This window comes from Choloepus didactylus, chromosome 3, assembly GCF_015220235.1.
Source record: "Choloepus didactylus isolate mChoDid1 chromosome 3, mChoDid1.pri, whole genome shotgun sequence".
Taxonomy (NCBI): Eukaryota; Metazoa; Chordata; class Mammalia; order Pilosa; family Megalonychidae; genus Choloepus; species Choloepus didactylus.
Window position 1 is genome coordinate 93,437,365 of NC_051309.1, and position 23,787 is coordinate 93,461,151.

The 23,787-nt window shown below is 34.9% G+C and overlaps 1 protein-coding gene across 1 annotated transcript in view; it reads left to right on the plus strand.

Annotated features, from left to right (window-relative positions):
• The window catches only part of PTPN13 (protein tyrosine phosphatase non-receptor type 13), a 239,306-nt gene extending 216,982 nt beyond the window's left edge, over positions 1–22,324 (plus strand). The window contains 12 exon segments of the mRNA XM_037830204.1: positions 4,833–4,894; positions 7,478–7,622; positions 8,406–8,543; positions 9,069–9,157; positions 9,774–9,829; positions 11,915–12,018; positions 13,562–13,710; positions 15,199–15,289; positions 16,860–17,197; positions 17,855–18,070; positions 19,037–19,099; positions 21,606–22,324. Coding sequence (XP_037686132.1) covers positions 4,833–4,894; positions 7,478–7,622; positions 8,406–8,543; positions 9,069–9,157; positions 9,774–9,829; positions 11,915–12,018; positions 13,562–13,710; positions 15,199–15,289; positions 16,860–17,197; positions 17,855–18,070; positions 19,037–19,099; positions 21,606–21,701 — 1,547 coding nt within the window. The 3' untranslated portion in view covers positions 21,702–22,324.
• Positions 22,325–23,787: the final 1,463 nt, after the last annotated feature.

Genomic DNA, 23,787 nt, shown 5'->3' on the forward strand with positions numbered 1-23,787 from the left:
TGAAATGTAAATTCAGCACTTCATACATAGCTAAACATGTAGGTTATCAGGCAGTGTGTATAAATACCAACAGTAGCTGAAAGAAACCTTACTAGTACAGTTGTTGTTGGATTGTCCTCTAAGAGCTAAAGAATGTTGTTACTCTCCTCTGTTCTTATCTTGAATGCCTTAGTGGTCCTCCTTACTGCTGTCTAATAGCTCCAATTCACATAATGTCAGATTATTGCATAGAACAATCCAGTGAGCATTTTTCTAGTGACCTTTGGAATGACTCCTATTGTAATTTTCAAGTTAGAAGAGAGAAGCTGTTCCGTGTTCCTAGTGTAAACTGCCTAGTGATCTGCCTTTATGGGGTTCTCTGGCTTTGATTCTATAGAATTAATTTCTTTATGAGTTTTACAAATCATATAGGATCAATAATAGGAAGTTCTAAACAGTAATGGGAATGTAATTTGGAAAATAGTTTAATGACTTCTTAAAAATTTAAACATACTCCTACCATATGATCCAGCCATTCTATCCCTAGGTATTTATTTACTCACAAGAAAACAAAGCATATATCCATCTAGAAACTTGTACAGGAATATTCCTAGCAGCCTTCTTTATAATAGCCAAAAGCTAGAAACAGCCCAAATGTCCAAAAACAGGTGAATAAACTAATTATAGTATATACTCACAATCGACTACTACTCAGCAACCGAAAGAACTGAACTGTTGATAAATGCAACAGCATAACTAAAATAACCTGAAAATAATTATACTAAAAAAAATATAATAGTAATTATGCTGAGTGAAAGAAGCCAGACAAAAAAGGAGTCCACACTGTATGACACCTATTAAACAAAATTGAAGAATCTGGAAATTAATCTACAATGCCCAAAAGCAGAACCATGGTTGCCTGGAGACAGAGGTGGGGCAGAGGGAGGTTGAGAGAGGAGGGAGGACTTAAAAATAATGAACTATTGTGTTTTATAATATTCTGATGATTTTCTAAAACCAGTAGATTAAAACTTTATTTTTCCTAGATGTCGTTTAATAAATACATTCTGTCTTTTGGAAGTATGTTAACATTCTTGAGCTCTTTGTAGCATCAACCATAAAATTATACAGATTTATACCTAAAAATTATCTCAGAATTTATCTTTCTAGGAAGAAATGTACTAATTATTTTTAGGTCATTCTCAAATGACCTTGAATACACTTACCTGTATTACTTTCTTTTTTTTACTTTTCCAAACAATACTAAATCTTTCTAAATCTCTTGAAAATATAATTTAGAAGAATTAGATTATTTGAAAATATAATATAATCTCATTTTTAATATGTATCATAAACATTGATACTAATAGCTAAGAGTTAAAATTAGCATTTTTGTTTTTATTAGAGAAGTTATAGGTTTACAGAAATATGCATAATATACAAGTTCTCATATACCCCTCCCCCTATTGTTAATACCTTGCATTCATGTGGAATTTGTTACAACTCATGAAAGAACATCTTTACATTGTGCTATTGACTATAGTCCATGGTTTACATTAGGGGTCACTGTGTTATACAGTCCTATGGTTTTGTTTTGTTTTAATTTTTGTTCTAGTAACCCATATACAACCTAAAATTTCCCCTCCTTTAACCACATTCAAATATATAATTTAGTGCTGTTAATTACATTCACAGTGTTGTGCTGCCATCACCACTGTCCATTACCGAAACTGTTCCATTGCCCCAAATAGAAACTGTGTACAATTTCAGCATTAACTCTTCATTCCCTACCTTACTCTGGCCCCTGGTTACCTATGTTCTAGTTTCCGACTCTGAATTTGCTTATTCTATTTCATATCAGTGAGAACATAAAATATTTGTCCTTTTGTTTCTTGCTCATTTCATTCAGAGAGATGTTTTCTGGGTTCCAGTTTGACGCATGTATCAGAACTTCATTCCTTTTTACAGCTGAATATTATTCCACTGTATGTATGTACCATATGTTGTTTATTCATTCAGCAGTTAATGGACACTTGGGTTGCTTCCATCTTTTGGCAATGGTGAATAATGCTGCTATAAACATCAGTGTGCAAATACTGTTCAAGTCCCTGCTTTCAGTTCTTTTGGATATATACCTAGTAGTGGTATTGGCCAGGTCATATGGCAATTCTATACTTAACTTTCTGAGGAATTGCCAAGCTGTCTTCCACAAAGCCTGCACCATTTTACATTCCCACCAACAATGAACAAGTGTCCTTATTTTTCTACATCCTCTTCAATGCTTGTAATTTTCCATTTATTAGAGAAGTTGTAGGTTTACAGAACAATCTTAAGTAAAGTACAGGATTCCCATAGGCCATCCTATAATGAACACCCTGCGTTGGTGTTTTGATTTCATTTCCCTAATGGGTAATAATGTTGAACATCTTTTCATGTGCTTTTTGAACATTTGTATATCTTCTTTGGAGAAATGTCTATTCAAGTCTTTTCCTGTTTTTTAATTGGGTTGTTTGTCTTCTTGTTGAGTGGTAGGATTTCTTTATATATTCTGGATATGAAACAGTTATTAGATATGTAGTTTCCAAATATGTTCTCCTATTGCATACAGTGTTGTTTTACTTCCATGGTAAAATCCTTTGATGCACAAAAGGTTTTAATTTTGATGAGGTCCCATTTATCTCTTTTTTTCTTTGGTTGCTTGTGCTTTGGTGTAAAGTCTGAGAAGCTATTGCCTAGCTCAAGGTCCTGAAGATGCTTCCCTATGTTTTTTTCTAGTTCTTTAGTCTGGTTTGGGTCTTTGATCCGTTTTGAGTTCATTTTTGTATATGATGTGAGATAGGGGTCCATCTTCATTCATTATAGGTTGGCAATTGTTTTCTCTCAGCATTTGAAATATTTCATCCCACTGCCTTCTTGCTTGCATGGTTTCTGATGAGAAATCAGCATTTACTCCAATTGGGACTCCCTTGTACATAACACATTGCTTGTCTCTTCTGCTTTCAGAACTCTTTCCTCATCCTTTGTGTTTGACAGTTTGGCTGCTGTGTATCTTGGCATATTTCTCTTCAAGTTTATCCTGTTTGGTTTCATTGGGATTCTTGGATTTTCATATTCACATCCTTTGCTAATTTGGGGATGTTTTCTGCCATTATTTCTTTGAATATTCCTTCTGCCCTTTTCTCTCTTTCATCTCCTTCTGAGACTTCCATAATAAGTATGTTGGTATGCTTCATTGTATCCTACAGGTGTCTTAGCTCTTTTCACTTTTTCTATTTCTTTTTTCTTTTTGCTCAGCCTGACTCATTTCAATTGTCTTGTCTTAGAGTTCACTGACTCATTCTTCTCCCAGTTCCAATCTGCTACTGAAACTCAAGGGAATTTTTCATTTCAGTTATTGTGGTCTTCAACTCCAGTAGTTCTGTTTGGTTCCTTTTTAAAATTTGTGTCTCTTTATTTTGGTTCTCCTATTGTGCAATCATTGTTTTACTGATATCCTTTACTTCTTTGTGTTTTGTTGCATCTCCTTGGGCAACAAAGAGTGTTTTTTTAAAAAATCTACGTTCAGTATGTCCACAGTCTGGATTTTTATCCTCTTCCTTTGGGTGGGCCATCATATCCTGTTTGTTTGTCTTGTAATCTTTTGTTTCCCACTGTACATTTTAATATTTTTAAACATTACTTCTTGGATTTAGTCCCTGAAGTGTTTGTTTCTTGAGTTTGCATCCAGCTAGTGAAATGACAGAGATTTGCTTGAGTGCCAGGAGCTAACAAAACCAAACCAACCAATGCAAAAAGCACCTTTCATAGTCTTTGCAGATTGGCTCTGCATTGGCTTGTGCCTCCTTCAGAGTTCAGCCCTCCTATCATGAAGGTCATCCCAAGGTTAATGCAAGTGCAAGGTCTTCCCTGTCTTTTCTGAGCCTATGTCTTGTCCCGAACTTGTGCAGGCAAGTGGCATTAGGGGTTCATCTGTTTACAGGAATTTGTATGTCCCCTCTACACCCTGTGAAATATACTTTCTCCCTCTACCGGGTGCTCTATTTTAGGACTTAAAGTAGGTAAGCCTTCATCCCAGGCTGTTTACCTTGTTTCTTACACTGCCTTAGATGTCCCAAGTAAATTTTTCCTGGATGACAAATTCTGGAACTGGGCAAGCCTGTTGGTGTTTCCCAGCAGGAACAAGACCAGGAACTCACAAGAGGACTGCAGGCCAGCTCCAAACTGCCTTGGGGAGGGGTTGAGGGAAGGACCAGTGAGGGTGCCAGGAGCATGCTTCGTAGTGTTCTTCCAGACTCCAGGTGCCAAAATAGTGGATTCAGACAGTTCCTGCCTGTTGATTCAATAGTCGTTCTTGTGGAGGAACTGATCCCTGACGCTTCCTACTCTAGCATCTTCCCACAGTCCTCTCTGAAATTAGCTTTCGGTTTAGAAATACATTAAAAGTCATTTTTGCTTGTATTCATAACTTCTTTTTGCATGCTAAATTGATAGCTTTTATGAAATCAGGTAACAGGCTTGCTATCTTCCCTTAAATAGTTAAGTGACTGTAGCGTGACACCTATGATGTCTCTCCCACTCAGTTTGGATAATTTATAATCAACATCTTGTACTTAAACTATCAGGCCAAACTGAGCTTTAATGTGACTATTTTCTTTTAAGAAATTGTCCCCACCTCCCTCCCCTTGGGATAAATCCTTCTCTAATGTTTGATTCCATTTAGTAGCTTTTAAATTGCTTTGTGGTATGATTTCTTTTTGTGTACTAATACAAATTATAACATAATTTATTGTTTTGATGCTTGTGTTTTGTTTTTGGCAGATACCTTAACTTTTTGTTGTTGTTGTTACTTTCAGGTCATCACTGTGTGGAGCCCTGTGACAAACCTGCCCTTACTCCTAATAATTCTTTCTCCAAGGTAAATAAAAGGCTACCTTTCATGCCATGCTTACCTTTCTAAAAAAAAGCTGCTTGCTTAAAATTTGAACCAAACTGATTTCATATTTAAATATTTGTCTTTTTTAGACATCTGTGTTGATCAGCAAGGATATCTTTTAGTGAACTAATAGCCTTTGCTAAGCGAAGGTACACAAAGTAAAGCTACCGTAACATAACCCTACATCATTTGGTACACCCTTAGGTCTTAGATAAGCTAGTTACATAAATGGATAATTTTATTGCTGGGATATTTTGATTAACATACAGAATTCTGTTGATAGTCTCTTAACTATGTTATCTCACACTTGTGACATTGTTTATCAAGTCACGAAAAGATATTGCCAAAGAGAATTATAAGTCAGAAATGGTTGAGACACAAAATTTTGAATTTCTTGGTATTTGTATATGTGTGGATTGAGACATAGTCATACTCATTATTCTCTGTTTATTTAGAAGTCTTCAATTTCACATAGCTGAAGCAACTGAATTTTCATGTAATTCTAATGTTATTCAAGCTTTATAGTGTTTATTTTCTTTTTAAATACCAGCATATTGTTGCAAGGGAATAAAATAGAGTTTCTATTAAATTAAAATAAAACCCTAGAAACCAGGACATTTTCTGTTCATGGCTGCCAGAATTTTTTGCTAGAGTTAAAATCTTCCAGGAAGTCTCTCAAATGATACTCTGTCCTTGAATGCTAATGTCTGGACTGTGAATTTCTCATTTATAATGGAGTTGCACAATCAAGTGAAATTTTTTTATATCATTGTATAACCACTATAAAGGAATAATTTGTATTCCATCAACCAAATATACTTTTTATTTTGATAGAGTGAAATCTTCAGAATAAAAGATACCTTTTATTTGTATAAAATTTACTTTAATTTATACTAATCATTTAATTTTGTGTTTTTCCCCAAATCATTTTTCTTTCGAGTCTATGCTCCATTAAGTGCTTCACAGTTTACCATTGAATTAAAAGTTAGATTCTTCTCAAAATTATTTTGTAGTTATAAATTCAGTATTATCTTTCTTAAATTCAGATGAGATTTAGACTAGATTTGAATATCTTTATGCCTAACTGATGATCGGGTCATTAAATTAGAGTCTGTGTCCATGTCACAGCTACATAAATACTTAGAAGGTTGATTTTTTTTTTTCCTTTTTTATTTTACTTTCCCTCAACTTATAAACTTTAGTAATCCTATTAAACTTTTCTAAAACATTCTATGGAGGGCAAGTCTCAAAAGAGATTTCTGAAGTCATAAATTTAGGAAATGCTACATAATAGATCTCTCTTTGGACAATTCAAAATTTATATTAGTAAGGGTTTTAAGAATTCTTGGAATTAAAATATGGATTTAATGCTTAACCTAGAGTTTCCAGACTTATTTGACAATGGAAATGCTTACACCTTTGCTTTGTATATCTTATGTACTGTAACTTCCTAAAAGCACTGATCATCAGTTTATTAGTCTAGATTACAAAGAAAGGTTTTTCTTCATGATCACTGTTCATTATATAGACAGTAGCTATGTGAGTCACATTAGCAAGTCACTTAACTTATCCTTCAGATTCCCTTTCTAATATGAAATTGATATGGCAATATGCCCTGCCTGCCTCACAGAGTTTTATCATCATCTCAAATATCAACCTGTTAGAAATGTCTTTATTTTTCACTCAATTTATTGAGTTCCTTGTTTCTTTATCAGACGTGCGCCTTAAAGTTTGACTATCCCTTTAACCCTATGGTCTTCCTTAGAGTCACCTTATAATTATGTTTAATCATCTTCTGGGAGTGATTTGATCTCACTTGAAATTTAATCATATATATATATATTCTTTTGATGTGATAGAGTTCCAGATAGAAATTATTAAAGGTAAACACTAACAGTAAACAGAAGACTATATCAGAACTGTTTTAACTCTTGAGGATTGAAATAATTATACCTGAACTATAGTAGTTAGACAGAGTTGACAATATTATTTCCCTTAAACAGTCTCTAAAATTGGTTCACTTTTTTCAATGGCGTCATGTATTCTGTATTAATTATGATAATGACTTTAAAATTTTAAAAGGCAACTTCCCTCTCGTTTATAAAAAAGATAGAGGCAGACCTCCAGGGCTGGTTTGGTGCCTCCTTAGTCCCCAGGAATCTGGGTTTCTTCTAGCACATCATTATACCATCCCTAGGGTGCTATCCTCATATTCGCAGTCCAAGATGGCTGCTAGGACTCAAGCCCTTCACATCGACAATGGAAGAAACAGGGATCAGGAAGTGGTGGAAAATGGCATGCCTCCTCCTTTTAATAACACTTCCCAGAAATTCATACATTTCTATTTACATCTCATCAGCCAGAATTTAGTTAAGTGGCCACATTTACCTGTGAGGGAGTCTGAGAAATGTTCTCTATTCTGAGCAGCCTTGTGTCCAGCTAGAGCTCCAAGGACCTTTTACTAAAGAAGAAGAAAAAAGCAATATGAGAGGCAATGCGCAGCCCCTACCTGATCCTGGAAATTAAAATAGTAAACGAATGATTTGCTTTTGTTTTATACTTTAGGTTAATGGGGAAGGAATAATGGAAGTTTCACACCCAGAAGGAAAATGCTGTATTTATCAGATGAAAGAATCAGCAAAGTTGACTCTGCCCAAAGATAGTTTTCCAAATAAGTTATCCAGTTACTCTAAATGCCCTAATAATTCAGGTAGGAAAGAAATATTAGTTATCCTCTCTTAATTGCCATGCATGTTACTATAATTTTAAAAGGAAAGATTGTTAAAAGAAATAAAAGAACAATGTAAAGACTAATATTGTTAACTGCATTTCTATATAAATGTCTAGCATTCATTCATATTTGAGACTAAAACTATTTTATGCTCATAAAACTATTATATATTTATATATATTATTATATATATTAAAATATTGTATAGATGTTTTGTTTGATAGTGTTTCTTGTATTCTGTGAAGCAGCAATTCATAGGCTACCTAATAGGTTAGAAAATTCCTCTTGGGGATGTTTGGGCTAACCAATTATATCCTTAGTCTTTGTACCATGATTTCTTTATTTGTGTTTCTTTCATGAATTAATTACTTTAGATTAATTTAATTTGAGAAAACAAACATTAAATTATTATTGTGTCATAAAAAGGTATATCATCAGAATTGATTTTGGTTTATTCTTATGTCTGTGTAAGTTGCAGTTGGATTGTGTGGTTCTTGTCATAGGAGCCAGAGTAATTCTAAAACTAAACATACTGGATCTAAATTGCTCACAATTTAGCATATTGTTGAAAGGGAAGAGAGTAGAGTTTCTATTAAATTAACATAAAACCTTAGAATGGTGTAAACCATCTTTCCAGTCATGGCTACTTTTAAAAAGGGATGCTTGGAATTGAAAGGACCTAGCACATTCTGTTTGACAACTTATCTCTTTTTCATCCAGTATTTGACAAGCAAAACCTTATGTAAATTATTATTTTTCAAGAATCTTATGTACCAGAAGATGACATTTATGATGATCCTCAAGAAGCTGAAGTTATCCAGTCTCTGTTGGATGTTGTGGATGAGGAAGCCCAGAATCTTTTAAACCAAACGAATGCAGCAGGAGATGCCTGTGTTCCAGGTAGCTGAGCCAGAATGAGTTATTGGTGCACCAAAGAGTACAAGGGAGTGTAAAGAGTCTATCTAGGGAGCATTTTTTTTAGTAAATATGAAATACATTAATGTTTTCCCCTATACATTATTAGTGGGTAATGTATCGGAAATAAAATAGGATTTGTCTCCTACTTTTTCTTATCCACAAAATATTTGTGAATAGATTACCTTATTAGTGAGAACTCAAAATGTATCACTAACAGCATGGCTGTTAACTTTCAGAAGTGTTTGTCCAAACGTTGTCCTGCAGTTGACACTAAGCCATTCTAGAGGCATTAGCAAATTTGATAGATAAGTTTAACTATAAATTTGATGCTGATAGCATTTGTTTCTAACTTTTCTAATTAGAACACTGGGTTCTAATTAGAACTAGTTAGAATTAAACTATGGGTTTTGGTTCATTTGCTGCCTTCTTTTGCAGGTAAAGAAAGAAAACTGTTCTATTGCCTCAGTAGTTTTATTAATTCTCTTGACCTATTTATTTCTCTCCCAGGTGTGGTGAAGACCAATGGGAAGTTGTCAGAAGAGAGAGCAGAAGATACAGACTGTGATGGTTCACCTTTACCTGAAGATTTTACTGAGGTAAGGATTAAACTTAGACAAACAGCCTGGGATGCTATACCTTATCAGAATGATATGTTTTAACCCAGAAGTTCAAATAATAAAGTTCAAGATGGTTGCCTGTTCTACTGAAAAATTACTTTTAAGTGAAGGAATCATTCTTGAAGTTTCCTTAAGTTAAAAAGAAAAAAAGAAAGTGAGAGAACCCTCACTTTGGTAATAAAAGGACAAAATCATTTAACACATTACTAAGATTTTTGTGATAGCCATTTTCTGACTTTCAAATTGAAGCAGTTTAAAAGTTTTTGCCAAATATGCATATCTAAATAAGCATTACTTCAGATTTTCATCTTGCTTTTTCCTTACCTCTTTACTGTTAATGTCCCTTATATAAGAAATGAAAAGCCAGGACAAGTGTGAGGGAGAATAAGTAGAACCAGCAAAAACTCAGACCACTGAAAATGCCTCAGTCACAGTTGGAATGTACTAGTTGAACGTCATATGTATCTTTGTGATATAAGGATGAACAATAACAGCAAATACAGGAAATAAATGAGAGGAAAAAATTGAACATTATGGGATTGTTTAGTTTTTGTTACAATAGACTGATTTGATTTTGATTTCTCCTTTTTTGAAGTCTACTAAAATAAATGGCTGTGAAGACTGTTGTGAGGAAAAAGTAGTAAGTGAAAGGTAAGAAAATATTTTTACAGTGTCTGTAATCTGTGACACTTCCATTCTTTTTTTAGAAGTGCTCTGAAGGTTTCCATTTATGTTTTAAAATTTTGTGTTTTTACATTAAAATGAGGATTTTTGAGTAAATACTGAGCTATTCTCATGAATATTATGAATGTTTTAAATTTGTTATTAAAAGGAGATTATAGTGACGTGTTTTTGCTATATTGCCCCAAGAAAGCAGTATTCTCTTGACCGGAAGAAATGCATGGAAGACAGAGCCAAAGGAACAGTGCCGGCATTGATGATAGTGATTTTCTTCCTCTGGAAGGATTATGGGCAATTTATTTTTCTGCTTCTCTATTTTTCTGAACTTTCCAAATTTCTAATTTTCTTCAATAAGAAAATTAAATGAAAGAAGGAAAGAAACCTTTTTAAACTCCACAAAATTTTTCTTTGTGAAAATAATTTCTAATATAAAAAACATTCTCTTTTTTTGTAACATCAAACTGTGTATCAGGAAAAAGTTATATATATTGTTGGACAACAAAGAGATTGTATATAAATTTGCTTCATAGTAGATGATAACCAAAAAGTCAAAGTAAACTATTCATCTTTCCCTAGAAAAGCAAATTCACAGTTAATATTTTATTCAGTTAGACAAGGAAATACATATAATTAAAGGAGAAATGCATACAGTTTTATACTTAACACACTGGCAAATACCCAAAAATGTGGGTATCAGTTAACAGGCACCTTTTACATGTTTTAGGGGACAGAGGAAGGAGGAGGAAGGATAAATTAGTGTAATTTCTTCAGATGCAATTGGAAACGCTATTAAAATTTCAGGGGTTTTTTGTTTGGTTTTTTTTTGTTTGTTTTTTCGTTTTACTGCTTCTGGGGTATATGTGTCTGTCCATCCCCATCCCCCTCCCCCACCTCCCATTATCTGACATCTCAAAATCAGAAGCCGTCTTACCACTGTAATTGCCAAGATTTTTTTCTTAATGTAAATGGAATAATAGTGTGCCTAACAATGATAGGAATCTTAGATTCAAAAAAATGCAGTGCATACCCTTTGACCTAGCAATTTTATTTCAAAGAATTGGTCCCACTCCCACATGTGTATAAGGCATTCATTGCAATATAGAATACTGTAATTGAGACAGAATCAATTAGGTTGTGCTCTTACATTGAAATACTAAACAGCTGTTCAGAAGAATGAGAGAAAACTGAATGCCTGATGTATCTTTGCAGACAAGTATATGTGTTAGATAACAGACAAAATCAACTTCGTAGCTTGCAAATTAAATGTTAGTTGTGACCCACAGTTAGAGCAGAGGAAAGCATCCACCATAAAACAGCATCTTTGCTACTTTATGGGACCTTTGGGGGAGCATTCCTGCAGGTTCTGCTTTAATGTTATGTTTAATATCATTGGTCAAATGTACTCTGCTTTGTTCCCTGAATATCAGGAAGTGAGAAGTTTATTCAGGCTTTTATATAAGCCTTCTTCATCTCACTTAGCATCAAACACCTTTATCTTTTCTAGGCATTTACCTTACCGGGGAGATGGCCTCTGCTATGCAACCCTAGAATAATGGGAACTTATACTGAGATTCTTGACTTTGAGCAAGTGACCAAATACTGAGTGTCCCTCTGGCCCCTGATTATAGCAGGAGACTGATGTCCATCAACAGGGACATCTTTAAATAAATGAAAATACATCCATACAGTGCAGTACTGGGCAGCTGCTCAGAAGAATGAGCTTGAACTATATTGTGACCTGTAGTCAGTCAGGCATGTTGACGGGTGGTGACAAAACCATCACCACCTCTGTCCCCCGGAGCACTCCTTCAGCCTAAGGTTCTCAGACTTAGGACAAGTTTGGGGATACACTTGAAGCTATGTTAAACTATTCTGAACCTGAGTTAAATTTACTTCTAATAATAAATTTTAAGAATTGTGGATTTTTTTCTTTAATATGCTAATCCATTTTAAAATACTGTAATAATTGTAGAGAAAAAAGTGGTCCAGAGTCATAGTATTTAAATTTATCTTTGTGATAAAAGTAAAGAAAATATTACAACTGTTTTCTTGTAGCTTAATTCAGAAGTCACAAGAAAGGAAGCCTGATGAGGATGAGATTACCTGGGGAAGTGTTGAATTGCCAATAGAGACAACCAACCATGAAGATTCCAGTAAAGGCAAGAATTATATTAGCAGTTTATTTTTTTTTTTTCATCAAAAACAATGAATAGGAAATATAACTTTAAAAAGTAAATTTTTCAGAATATATGGATATGTTATTTCACTATATATGTATATTATTTGACTTTTTACATAAAGTTAAATCACATAGACAAACATCAGTATTCGTTTCTATAACCAGATGTTTGTAGTGCATAGCCTAAAATCCTCAGTGGTCTGTGGTTTGGGAGGAAGACTTGCAAATAAATGTATACGTATTTTAAATGGAAACACAAAACTATAATTTTGCCATTATGGAATAAGAAGTCAAAGAGCAAATTTTATTTACAGTAAAATTAATAAAATAGCTCAAGACAGGCATTTGTTACCCTGGAATCCCAACCTCATTTTTTTAAGAGCAACAGAGTCTGTGTTTCATTTTTCTTATTTCCTATAAGGAAATGTTGTACTAATGCAACGAAAGAACACGGTTTTGTCTTTTGAAGTCTTACTTCTTAAAAGAAATTAAAGAAGTTGACTTAACACTCTTTTGGCTTAGGTTAACTGTTGGTGTCTTTGTGTGTCTATAATGTTCTTATTGAGTCCTGTAGCCCATTCTCACCTAAGCTGCCTTTGAACTCCCGTTGCTCTTACACTCTATTCTGCAGAAGTTTACAGTTATTTCAGATGAGTTAATTTTGTATTCTGAACTAGACTTTTCTCCAGCCTGATGTTAGCTTCTTGAGATATCTTGTACAGCTTTGTAACCCGACAGTGCCTCGCATGTTGTCACCTTCACAGTAGCTCCATCATGCTTTAATCAACTGATTGGACATAATTAAAGTTGTACTGCGCAGTTGATAGCAAGCAGTCTCTCTTGTTTACAGTAACAAAATACTGGAAGCAGTCTATTGTCATAAGCAGTTTCCCAAGAGTAGGTACTAAAGAAGCCCTGTATCTCTTCTAAGACACTGAAGTCACTTGTTTGACTCAATTCCTGAAGAACCCAAGGGAATTCCCCATTTGCATTGAGAAAACTATTGAATGCCAGAGATGTTGGCATTGAGTGCCAAGGGTGGGAATCAAGAGGAGGGATCAGTGTTCCTTGATTAGTCTTCTGTTTTAAGGAATTTCTCTTCATCTTTTACCCATGAGCGTAGGAGCTAATTTAAATGCCAAGTAATAATGGGACTAATTCCATTTTCCTCATGAAAATAGTGCCATTTGAGTCAAGAGTAGTAAAAATAAACAATTTAAATTCCTTTAGACATTATAAGTAAATGGTTCTCAAGAACTTAAAGATCCTTAAGAACATCTGTCCGTGGAAGTGTTTCCTTAAAAGCTAGGTGTAAGAGCATTCCCATGGCAAAGACTTTCTTTTGTTTCCTTGTTATCTGCCTACCTGTTAATTCTATTACCTTATTAATGCTCTCATATTTAAAGACTCCCACGTTCATAAAAGTACATGAGGGGAGAAGAGGCTCAAATTAGTTCACGTTTTTGCTAAATTAGTTCTGGATGAACTTTTATTTTAAGAATCAACTGCTGTTTTCTTGTTAGATTATCCCTTTCTGACAAATGAGGAGCTTGCTGCACTCCCCATCGTCAAAGTGCTTCCCTCTGGTAAATATACTGGTACCAAGTTGAAATCAGTCATTCGAGTGTTGCGGGGTCTATTAGATCAAGGAATTCCTTCTAAGGAACTGGAGGTAAGTGGTTTATGCCAATGGTTCTTTCCCAAAAAAATTATGCATTTATTTATAAGGAAAATGTATCTTTACTAGCCAAAGGTTAGGAGAAATTTTGAAACTTGGGAAAATGTGTTACCTCTCCAACTCTGCTCAATTAGTTGACTTATTTACAAATATAAAAGCACCGTCTTGTCATACCTAGTAGTAAATTAATTTTTCTAATTAGGACCCTAATAATGTTGATTTAAGAGGATGTCTTTAACCACTTGGAGCATACTAATTTCCCTGAAGATTAACCGCCTGCCCTACATGTAGGGATAAAGAATTAAATATATATTCACACACACTTACACACACATATAAATCCACTAAACTTCATAATTGCTGCACTGTAGATGTTGTTCATTATTAACAACAATTTCTAATTTAATACCACTCCAAGAATGTCCCCTCCTCCCCATTCAAAGCAGCAATGGTGGAGAGCCCCTGCTCCTGTAGTCTTCCACATTTGCCACTAGTCAGAAGAGCAATATAGCATCACTGTGGTTTAGGGGTTTACGTTGCCTCTTTCCCTCAAACCATCAGATACTTGCTCACATCCTGAGCTTTTTGGAGCCACTGAAAGGAGCTAACTTTTACTGAGAACATCTGCTATGTGCTAGTTACTTTATATTTAATCCTCAAAATATTAGTCCCAATATATAGATTAAGGTATACTCTTCCTCTGCACAATTCTCCATTTGTAAAGATGATTTCTTTCTTAAGGTCTTAGGTTTGGATAGCACCACCACACAGACCTTCCATCACAACACTTTATAAAGTAGATCTTTTGTTTCTTTATTTTTTTTTTCTCTATCAAAGCAACTTGTTAATTTCTTCAAGGCAGGTATCACAAAATTTGTTTATCTCTTATTGACTTGCCCAACGCCGTAGGCCCCAAGAAAGCCAGGATCACATTGTGTTCACCACTATCTTCCCAGCACTTTTATGTGCCTCGCATATAGTAAACATTAAGTATATATATGTTGAGTGAGTGAGTGAATGAATGAATCAATGAAAAGTGAGAATAAGTTGACTTTAGAGTATAAGATTATTTGACCTCAACATTTTACTTTATGGAATGTTCTATGACCCTACAGACAATACTGTCAAGAAATCAAGCTTTGCTCATTGTTTATAAAAGTTGTATTTTTTCCTAAAAAATAATTACAGGCGTTTTAAAACTGAAGTTAAAAATTAAGGACAAAGTGCTATCTCACAAAATTAATTGACTGCAACCCATTAAATTAAACATAGTTGCAGCAATATATTTCAACAACTGGTTTATCAAATTACTATTGAGATTTTAGGCCTATATATCTTGATAGGACATAACTATTCCTTCACAATAAAATATCTACCCTGATCAACAGCCAGTTTTCTCCCTGAACTTTTAAAGTATTTGTAATTATTACTTAATTTTGTTTGTCTCAACACATTTAACTTTATTTCCATTTTTGCATACAGAATCTTCAAGAATTAAAACCTTTGGATCAGTGTCTAATTGGACAAACTAAGGAAAACAGAAGGAAGAATAGATATAAAAATATACTTCCTTGTAAGTTTCAGTTTGGCTTCAAGTTGACTTTATGTTCAGTATGATTTGAAATAATTAAATCCACTCATTTTAAGTTTAGAGAAATTTCTGTGGTAGAAATTGCTATATACATGCATATGGCTATAATGGTACTACCAAGTTGCATTGTATTTTGAATTGTTTCAGATACCAGAAGGAAATAAAAGTTATTTTTTGCCCTTATTTTACCCATTTCACCAATCACCACTTTAATTTTTAAATTATATATGAATATAAATACATATAGCCAGAATAATTCTAACCTCTAGCAACTTCTTATAGTAATCATCAGCCACGTATATATAGAAGCACATTGCATTACAACATGTGACACACTGACACTGTCCTTACCAGGAAGTCATAAACCCAAAGATAAATAACAGAACCAGTAATGACAAATCATACAATAGATAGTAATGCAATTGAATTTTTCCAATCAAAATGGAAATTCATTTTGGAAAGCTTCCTGTAAGAAGAGAATCTTAGCATTTTTAAAAAGGAGTACATTATGGCTTGGCATAAAGTAGATGGGAATTATTTCAAGCAAAAAAAATGACCAGATTTATGACTTTTCCCATTCTCAAAGTCAGAATGGAAAAAGTCGTAAATCCAAAACTAATGAGAGGATTTGTTGCTGTGAAACAAATGACCAGTATGAATTAAGAGATAAAAGAAGTCAGGGGTAATAGGAGGACAATTGATGGAAGATTTTCAAACCTATTGTTACAAGTTTTAATTTAGTAATTTAGTAGTCACAGCAATTACCAGTTCTTAAATTTATAAATATACCAGTTAAATGTATAAATTTAAATATTTGAAGTACAAATGACTTCTATTTTTTTCTATTGTATAAACCATTGACTATATAACCTCAGTAAAAGATGACATATGCACTTCATTGGGGCGAAAAATTATATTTCAACTGTGTGAAATTATGATTTAGACAAAGACAAACACCTGTATCCCTAGAGAATAAAGGGAGCTGCCTTTTTTATTTATTGTGGTAATCTATTATTTTGGCTACCTAATAAAAAAATACGATTTAATTAGGTTGGCAAGAGGTAATTATGTCAGTGATTTTTATAACAAGTACTTTATTAGTGTCACTGTAATACTTACTAATTTTTGTTCTCCAAAAAGATTTTTTGGCAATTGTCATTCAGTACTGTAATTATTTTCCTTGTCATTAAAACAAGAAGTTGCAAAGTTGTTTTTATTTCTCTAGTTACTTATTAAGAAGTACTAAATGCATTAATAATTTATTAATTTTGATTCCTTCAAACAAATCTATATGTAAATATTAATTATCAAATTTCATATGTCAGAAACTCACTGAGCTGACATCTTAAGTACACTTGTAGCAAATGAAAAGAATAAATATAAAATAATTAGGCTGTGCTAAAATTTGAAAATATGCCTCTGTTGAAATGTGTTTGTAATTTCATCCGTGGTTATGAAGATTTTCTCATGAAATTTGACTCAAGCCATTTTCAGACTCTTGTTTAAAAATGCATAATATAGGTGGCTCTGTTTTGTGGTGGTAAATCCACAGATGATGCTACGAGAGTGCCTCTTGGAGATGATGGTGGATATATCAACGCTAGCTTCATTAAGATACCAGTGGGGAAAGAAGAGTTTGTTTACATTGCCTGCCAAGGACCTCTCCCTACAACTGTTGGAGATTTCTGGCAGATGATTTGGGAACAAAAATCCACAGTGATAGCCATGATGACCCAGGAAGTAGAAGGAGAAAAAATCAAATGCCAGCGCTACTGGCCTAACATCCTAGGCAAAACAACAATGGTCAGTGACCGGCTCCGACTGGCTCTTGTGCAGGTGCAGCAGCTGAAGGGTTTTGTCGTGAGGGCAATGACCCTAGAAGATATTCAGGCAAGTGAATTAAGTCTTTCTGCTTACTAAGGCATATCTCCTAGTTGGAATTCAGGCCTGGGCTTCTAGCTAAATAAAAGGCAGTGATTTGCTGGTTCCCATTACAATGGAACTAATGTCACTTATTCTTTTTTTATCGAGTGTAAGTTTAAAATGCGAGGTTGCAAGCAGGTAATATTCTCATCAGAAAGAAGAACAAGTACAAAAGCCCTGAGATTGAAATGCCCGGTGTGTTGAACAGACCAAAAAGAGTTTTATGTGGCTGGAGTAATGTCGCCACAGGGAAGAGTAGATAGAGGTAAGGTTTGAGAGGTGACAGAGCTAGATTTATATAGGGCTTTTAGGTCGTTGCAGTGACTCTGGCTTTTATTTGGAGTGGAGTATGATTTGAATTGGAGTCACCAAAAAAGGTTGTTATCCATATCAAAATGTGATTTATTCTTAGGGCTTCCAAAATATTTAAGAAGTAGACCTAACAACCTTCTTGATAAAGGTCCTGCATGTGTTGTTTAAGGTACACTTTTGTCTCTTCCATTTTTCCTTTGATCTGATCCAATCAACTAGTCAAACTTTGAAAGGACAAAATAAAATGAAGAACTAGGTATGCATAAACAACATAGTATGCCTGTATTTACTTATTCAGTTGTGCAATTTCAGACAGGAGAAGTGCGGCCTGTTTCTCATCTGAATTTCACCGCCTGGCCAGACCATGATACTCCTTCACGGCCAGATGACCTGCTCACTTTTATCTCTTACATGAGACACGTTCACAAAGCGGGTCCAATCATCACTCACTGCAGCGCCGGCATTGGACGCTCAGGGACCCTGATATGCATAGACGTGGTTCTGGGACTAATCAGTCAAGATCTTGATGTGAGTACATGAAACAGACTGAATAAGCATTTTACCAGAAGTAATAATATTATCTAATTTCTTAATGTGCTGGGATCTGGGATTTTTTATTTACCAGCTCATATGCATGCCTGATTTTCTTTCTAAATAATTGTATTCTGGTAAACATTGTTATTCAAAACTGAATGGACCATATAATCAAGAGGAATTTAGATTTTTTACTTACTTTTAAGACCATGTGCTCAAAAGCCCCTTATGCAGTATTGCATTTTAACCTTTAAAGTCTGTAGGCTTGTAAAAGATAAAGCCAGTTTCATTGTCAGACTTTTAGGGGTAGAAATCTTGAAACACAAAAAAAAGAATAGTTTTGAAATGAAAAACCTTGTATTCTTTTTTATTGTTATTAATAGATGGGAAAATGTGTATTTTGTTATATAAATTAATGCTAAATAGTCTATCTCTGAGCAGTTAATCCCAATTAAAAAAATTATACTAAGCAGAGCTAATAAGAGTATAATACCACCTCTGTACCTAAATTAGTCTAAACCTTGCTAAAATATCTTACTGTAATAATTTAAGTAGAACAAAAGCAAATAGTCTGTTTCTCCCTTGTTTCAAACAGCTACATGTCAGGTAAAATCAAAAGATAGGAATTTTATTTTGTAAAGCAAAGTGTAGGGAAAAGAGCGTTTTTTAATGGTGATATTTAGAATTATAGTGAAATTTCAGAAGAAAGATGATTTCTGTTGAGGATTTTCAAATTGAATAACCTTCCCTGATTCTTAGAAAAATCATTAAAAAAGAGTGCCAAATGATGGCAAAAGTCAGTTCACCAACTAATTTCACTCAGGACAGTTTCCCAAGACTGCTAAAAGGGTAAGTAGAATGGAGTACAGAATTCCACGTAAGCCACCTCTCAGTGATTGGGGGTTCAAATTTGGTTACACTCTTTGAAACATAACAGACATATTCTGGGTCTTTTGGCAGTTTGACATCTCTGATTTAGTGCGCTGCATGAGACTACAAAGACATGGAATGGTTCAGACTGAGGTAAGTCTTGGTTGGTGTCTTCTAATGAGGATTTTTATCCAGATTTTAGTATTCAAGTTTCCGTTAAATCATTTCTCTTTTTTTTTTTAAACACAATTTTATTGAAATATATTCACACACCATAGAAATAATCTGAAGTATACAGTCACTGGCTCATAGTGTTGTCACATAGTTGTGCATACATCCCCATGATCAAATTTAGAACATTTTCATTTTTCTCTTTTAGAAGTGTTCTGGTATCGCAGCATAAAACCAAATATTTATAGCAGTGAGGGGCTTTTTTTTATTTTTAACGTGAGGACTAATTCAGAGGAAAAAATATTTCTAGGCTATCTTTTTAAATGTTGCCTTTTAATTGAAAAAATGGGGAAATATATAATATCTGCACTGAATAGATGACAGAGATTGGTAGTGGTACAAGATACCATGTAATTAGTGGCATTCCTTCTCCATTTCCAACCTAAAAAAAGTGATAGAAATTAACATTCTGGCTCAGAAATTCCTCCAAAGGGAATGGATTCAGCAGCATTGGCTGCCAGGCAGGGAGGCAGGCTGATGTGGCTTAGCCTGGGGAAGGCTCTCAGGGAGAAAACGGATAGGTGGTTCCATTCATCCTCTGATAATTTTCAGTTCTTTTACCTAAAATCACACCCATGGATTATATTACCCACTGGCTTATGGAATTGTTTCATTCACAGGAATTGCGGAGTGTCTTCACTGAGTAGTTCTGCTATTCTTTTTGCGTATATTGAAGGGGTGTGGAATCTCTTTTCGTATATTTATAAATACACATTTCTCTACTCAAAGAATATGGAAATTCACTGTCTTTAAAATTAGAATTTCTCTACTTTCCCTTCATATACCTTTCTAATTCAAATTAAGTCTCCTAAATACTAAGCTGATTTACAGTCCCATTTTTTAGGTACAGAAAAGATGTTGGTCTATGGTAAGCAGTTCAGTTCAATAACCAGTAAGTTCATTATTCATATGCTTATTCAACAGTTAAATTTATTGAGTACCTACTGTGTGCCAGGTACTCTTCTAGATCTATCAAGCACATCTGAGTAAACAAGATTCCCTGCTAGAGTGACATAGATATTTTAGCAGGGGGGTGATGAGGAAGACAGACAGACAACATTAAATAAGTAAATTTTATAGGGTCTTTGAAAGTTATAAGTGCTTTGGAGACAAAAATAGAGTAGGGTAAAAGGGATCAGTCACAGGAGGTTGGGAATGCAATTTTAAATGGGGTGGTACCTTTGAGAAAGTAAAATTTGAGTGAAGATTTGAAGGCAGCAAAGGAGGGTCGTGTGGATATCTGGGTTAAGAGCCCTGCCACCCGCAGGGAGGTCCAAGGTGGGAATGAATGTGCCTCGTGTGTTCAAGGATGGTCACATACAGTGTGGCTGGGATGGAACAAGCAAGAAGGAAGACAGAAAAGGAGAAGTTCAAGGGGGAAGTAATGGGGCCAGGGCTTGGGCTTTCCCCTGAGTGAAATGGGAGCCATCACAAGATTGCAAGCACGGAGTGGTATGGTCTCACTCGCATTTTAAAGGATCACTCTGGCTGCTCTGTTAAAATAAGGGCCAGTTTTTGGAGGCAGAGGGCAGGGTTAGAAGCAAGGAGACCTGTAAGGTGGCCACCATTGGAGGCCCAGCCGGAGTGGTAGCTGTGGACATGGTGAAGAGAAGAGACATGGTGTGAAGTGAGTTTACTTTGTGTGAGAGGAGTCAAGGAGGAACATGTGAAAATGTGGGAAAGTTAAAATACAGATGAGCAAAAAAGAAATAAAAAGGTCGTTTGTATTCTTGTTCCCAAAGAGTTGTTAACGTCATAAGAGATGTCTTTACGTTCTGCATTTTCAGTACACATGCGCAGGCTCACTCATACACGCATGCGACTATTTTAAATGAGATTCAACTGTAGTTATTGTTTTATTGCTTTCTATGTAATGCATTGTTAATTACATAACAGGAAAACTCAGATCCCTGCACCACCAATGTAAAAGAGAATAATTTCACCAAAAAAGTTATTTTCAAAAAACTTATTTCCATATTCTTTTGTTCCAAAATACTTCTTAAAAATTATTTTGTGTAGCTTCTTAGCAGTTAATTTTTTTGACACTGCAAAGCATCCAGGTGAGTTCAATAAATGCAAAAGAAATTTTGTAGGAAGTTTATTTTTCCATTATAAAAGCATATCATTAACATTATCAAAGCACAACAAAGGGGAAGTGGCCCACCAATCAGAGACAACCTTATCACTCTGGGACACTTCCACCCCGACCCCACCCCCAGGCTTTTTCCCTCCTTATTTTGTCAATCTGATTTCTGTTGTTTATAATTTTGATGGCGCTGTGCATAATTCTTTATCCTGCTTCTTACATTCAACAGTATAAGAAAATTTTTCTGCATTTTCAAAACTCCACAGACATCATTTCCAGTAGTAGCATAGCAATATATATTATTCACATAATATTTTGTCTCTCTTTTTCGGGGGGCCATAGGATCAGTATATTTTCTGCTATCAAGTCATCCTTTATGTTCTGACACGTCTTCAAGCTGAAGAAGAGCAGAAAGAGCAGCAGCAGCCTCTGAAATGACAGAAAACGAACAGCCTCCTAGATGCCTTTTTGTTTCTCTCCTAAACCTCCAACAGACTCTCCTGGACTCTATTTAAAATAAAGAACCCAGGGCAAGCCCATACATTATCCTTATGCTTATCCTCTTCTTCCTTAGAGAGGCATTCTTCATAACAAATAATACTGAATTGCTGTATTTTTACAGCAGCTTACCCTATGATAATTATTAAAACTTAACACTAACTGAACAATGCAGTTCACTAAACTGCCTTTTTGTTTAGACATCTTAGGAATGATTAAGGCAACATTTGATTATAGTGGACATTGTTACAAAGATACTCGGAATCTATTTTTAATGTACCAATCTTGTTTGTTTATAGCAAAATTCTTTTCCAGTATTTTAATAAAGTAGAGTTATTTTATAGGGGATACTTGAAACCAGTATTTAAGCTTTAAGTGACAATAATATTGGCATAGAAAAAAAAAGTAGCAAATGTTTACTGTATCAATTTCTAATGTTTTACTATATAGGATTTCCTGTAATATATTTATATACTTTTTCATGAAAATGATGTTATCTGATATCTGTTTGTAACTGATGCATCATCTCACTTTGTAAATAAAAATACACCTTATAACAAGAACAAGCCAAAAATGTGTGCATACAAGTTTAACATTTCAGTGCATTGTTTTTTTTTTAACAACACAGCCTCATAGAGCTTGCTTCAGCTCAGTGATTCTGATTCTTGGTACTGAACTTGTTTCACCAGTTTCTAATTCTGACAGTATCTCTCCATTCAACCCAGGAAACTGCTTGGCTCATCCTGTTAGAATTGACTTGAATGTTTAATCTTATCCAAGTGCAATGCTTTGCTGGGACCTACTCCTGAGTATCTAAGGATATTTGGAGGCAAAAGACAATATCAGTAAATATATAAAGCTCCCCTGTGATATATTTGGCTCCCGATTGGGTAACACTACCTCAGAAGTGGCTCAGAATATCACCACCACCATTGCCACTCCAATGAGAACAGTTTTTTTACATTGGGTTGTAGCTTAAGATTTTAATTGACTAAAAAGGGTTCTACTGCTTTAAAAAACATTTGGCAATCCCTGTTCCAAGTGGGAATCGTGAGGGTTTGTTTTCCTGTCATAGGCATATGAAACCAAGCAAACAAGGCTCTAGGAGCCAGTGCAGCTGGTGATGATTAGCTACCCTCTGAGGTCAACATAAATGGGAGAGGGGAAAGCTGGAAAGCATACTTTTTCTGGAAAGAACATAGCTAGAAAATGGAAATTGTGGGAAGAAAATGCGGGTTTAGATTTATAGCCCCTGCGTGGAAACTTTATTATAGGAAGCGTATTCCTGTCCTCATCTTGAACCTGACTCCATCACCATGGAATGTTGTAAGCCAGTTGCCAGGGCCACTCTGGTTAGAAAGCGGGGCAAGGCCCCCAGAGCTGGGCAGCACATGGAGGCACCCACATGCCTAATGAAAGAATAAATACAATGCAGGTCTTAAAGCACATGTCCTAGTCAGCTAAATACTATAAAATATAAACTCAAAACTTGTAATGGCTCGAACATAATAGAAGGTTCCTAGTTTAACAATTCTGGACAGGTGAACAGCTCAGCAGGATGGCTCTCCATTCCATTTACAGAAACCCAGGCTGACGGAGGTTTTGTTATCAACAAATGATTTTCAAGGCCACCCTGGATATCACCTCCATTCCCTCAGCCAGAAGGGAAAAAATCCTCTGGGGGATTTTAGGGGCCAGGCCTGGAAGCAAAGCACACCACTGCTATCCACATGCCATGAGCAAGAACTAGCCAAATGGTGGGAATCCCTGAGAACAAGGAAGTGGGAAAATACAGATTGACTGAGCAGCTGTTTCCCAGTGACAACTCTGTGCTTTAGAAGGGGAAGCACAAATTGAGAAGGAATATTATTTATCAAATTGAACTAAAGTTGCATATTCTTAAAAACAAAGAGAGAAAGAAAAATGGCATCTTAGTGTAATCTGATTGCAAGATTAGAAACAAAATTTTATTACAAAATCAAAACATTGGTAGTGACTTTAATAGAGATGTTTCTGAATTGTCAGT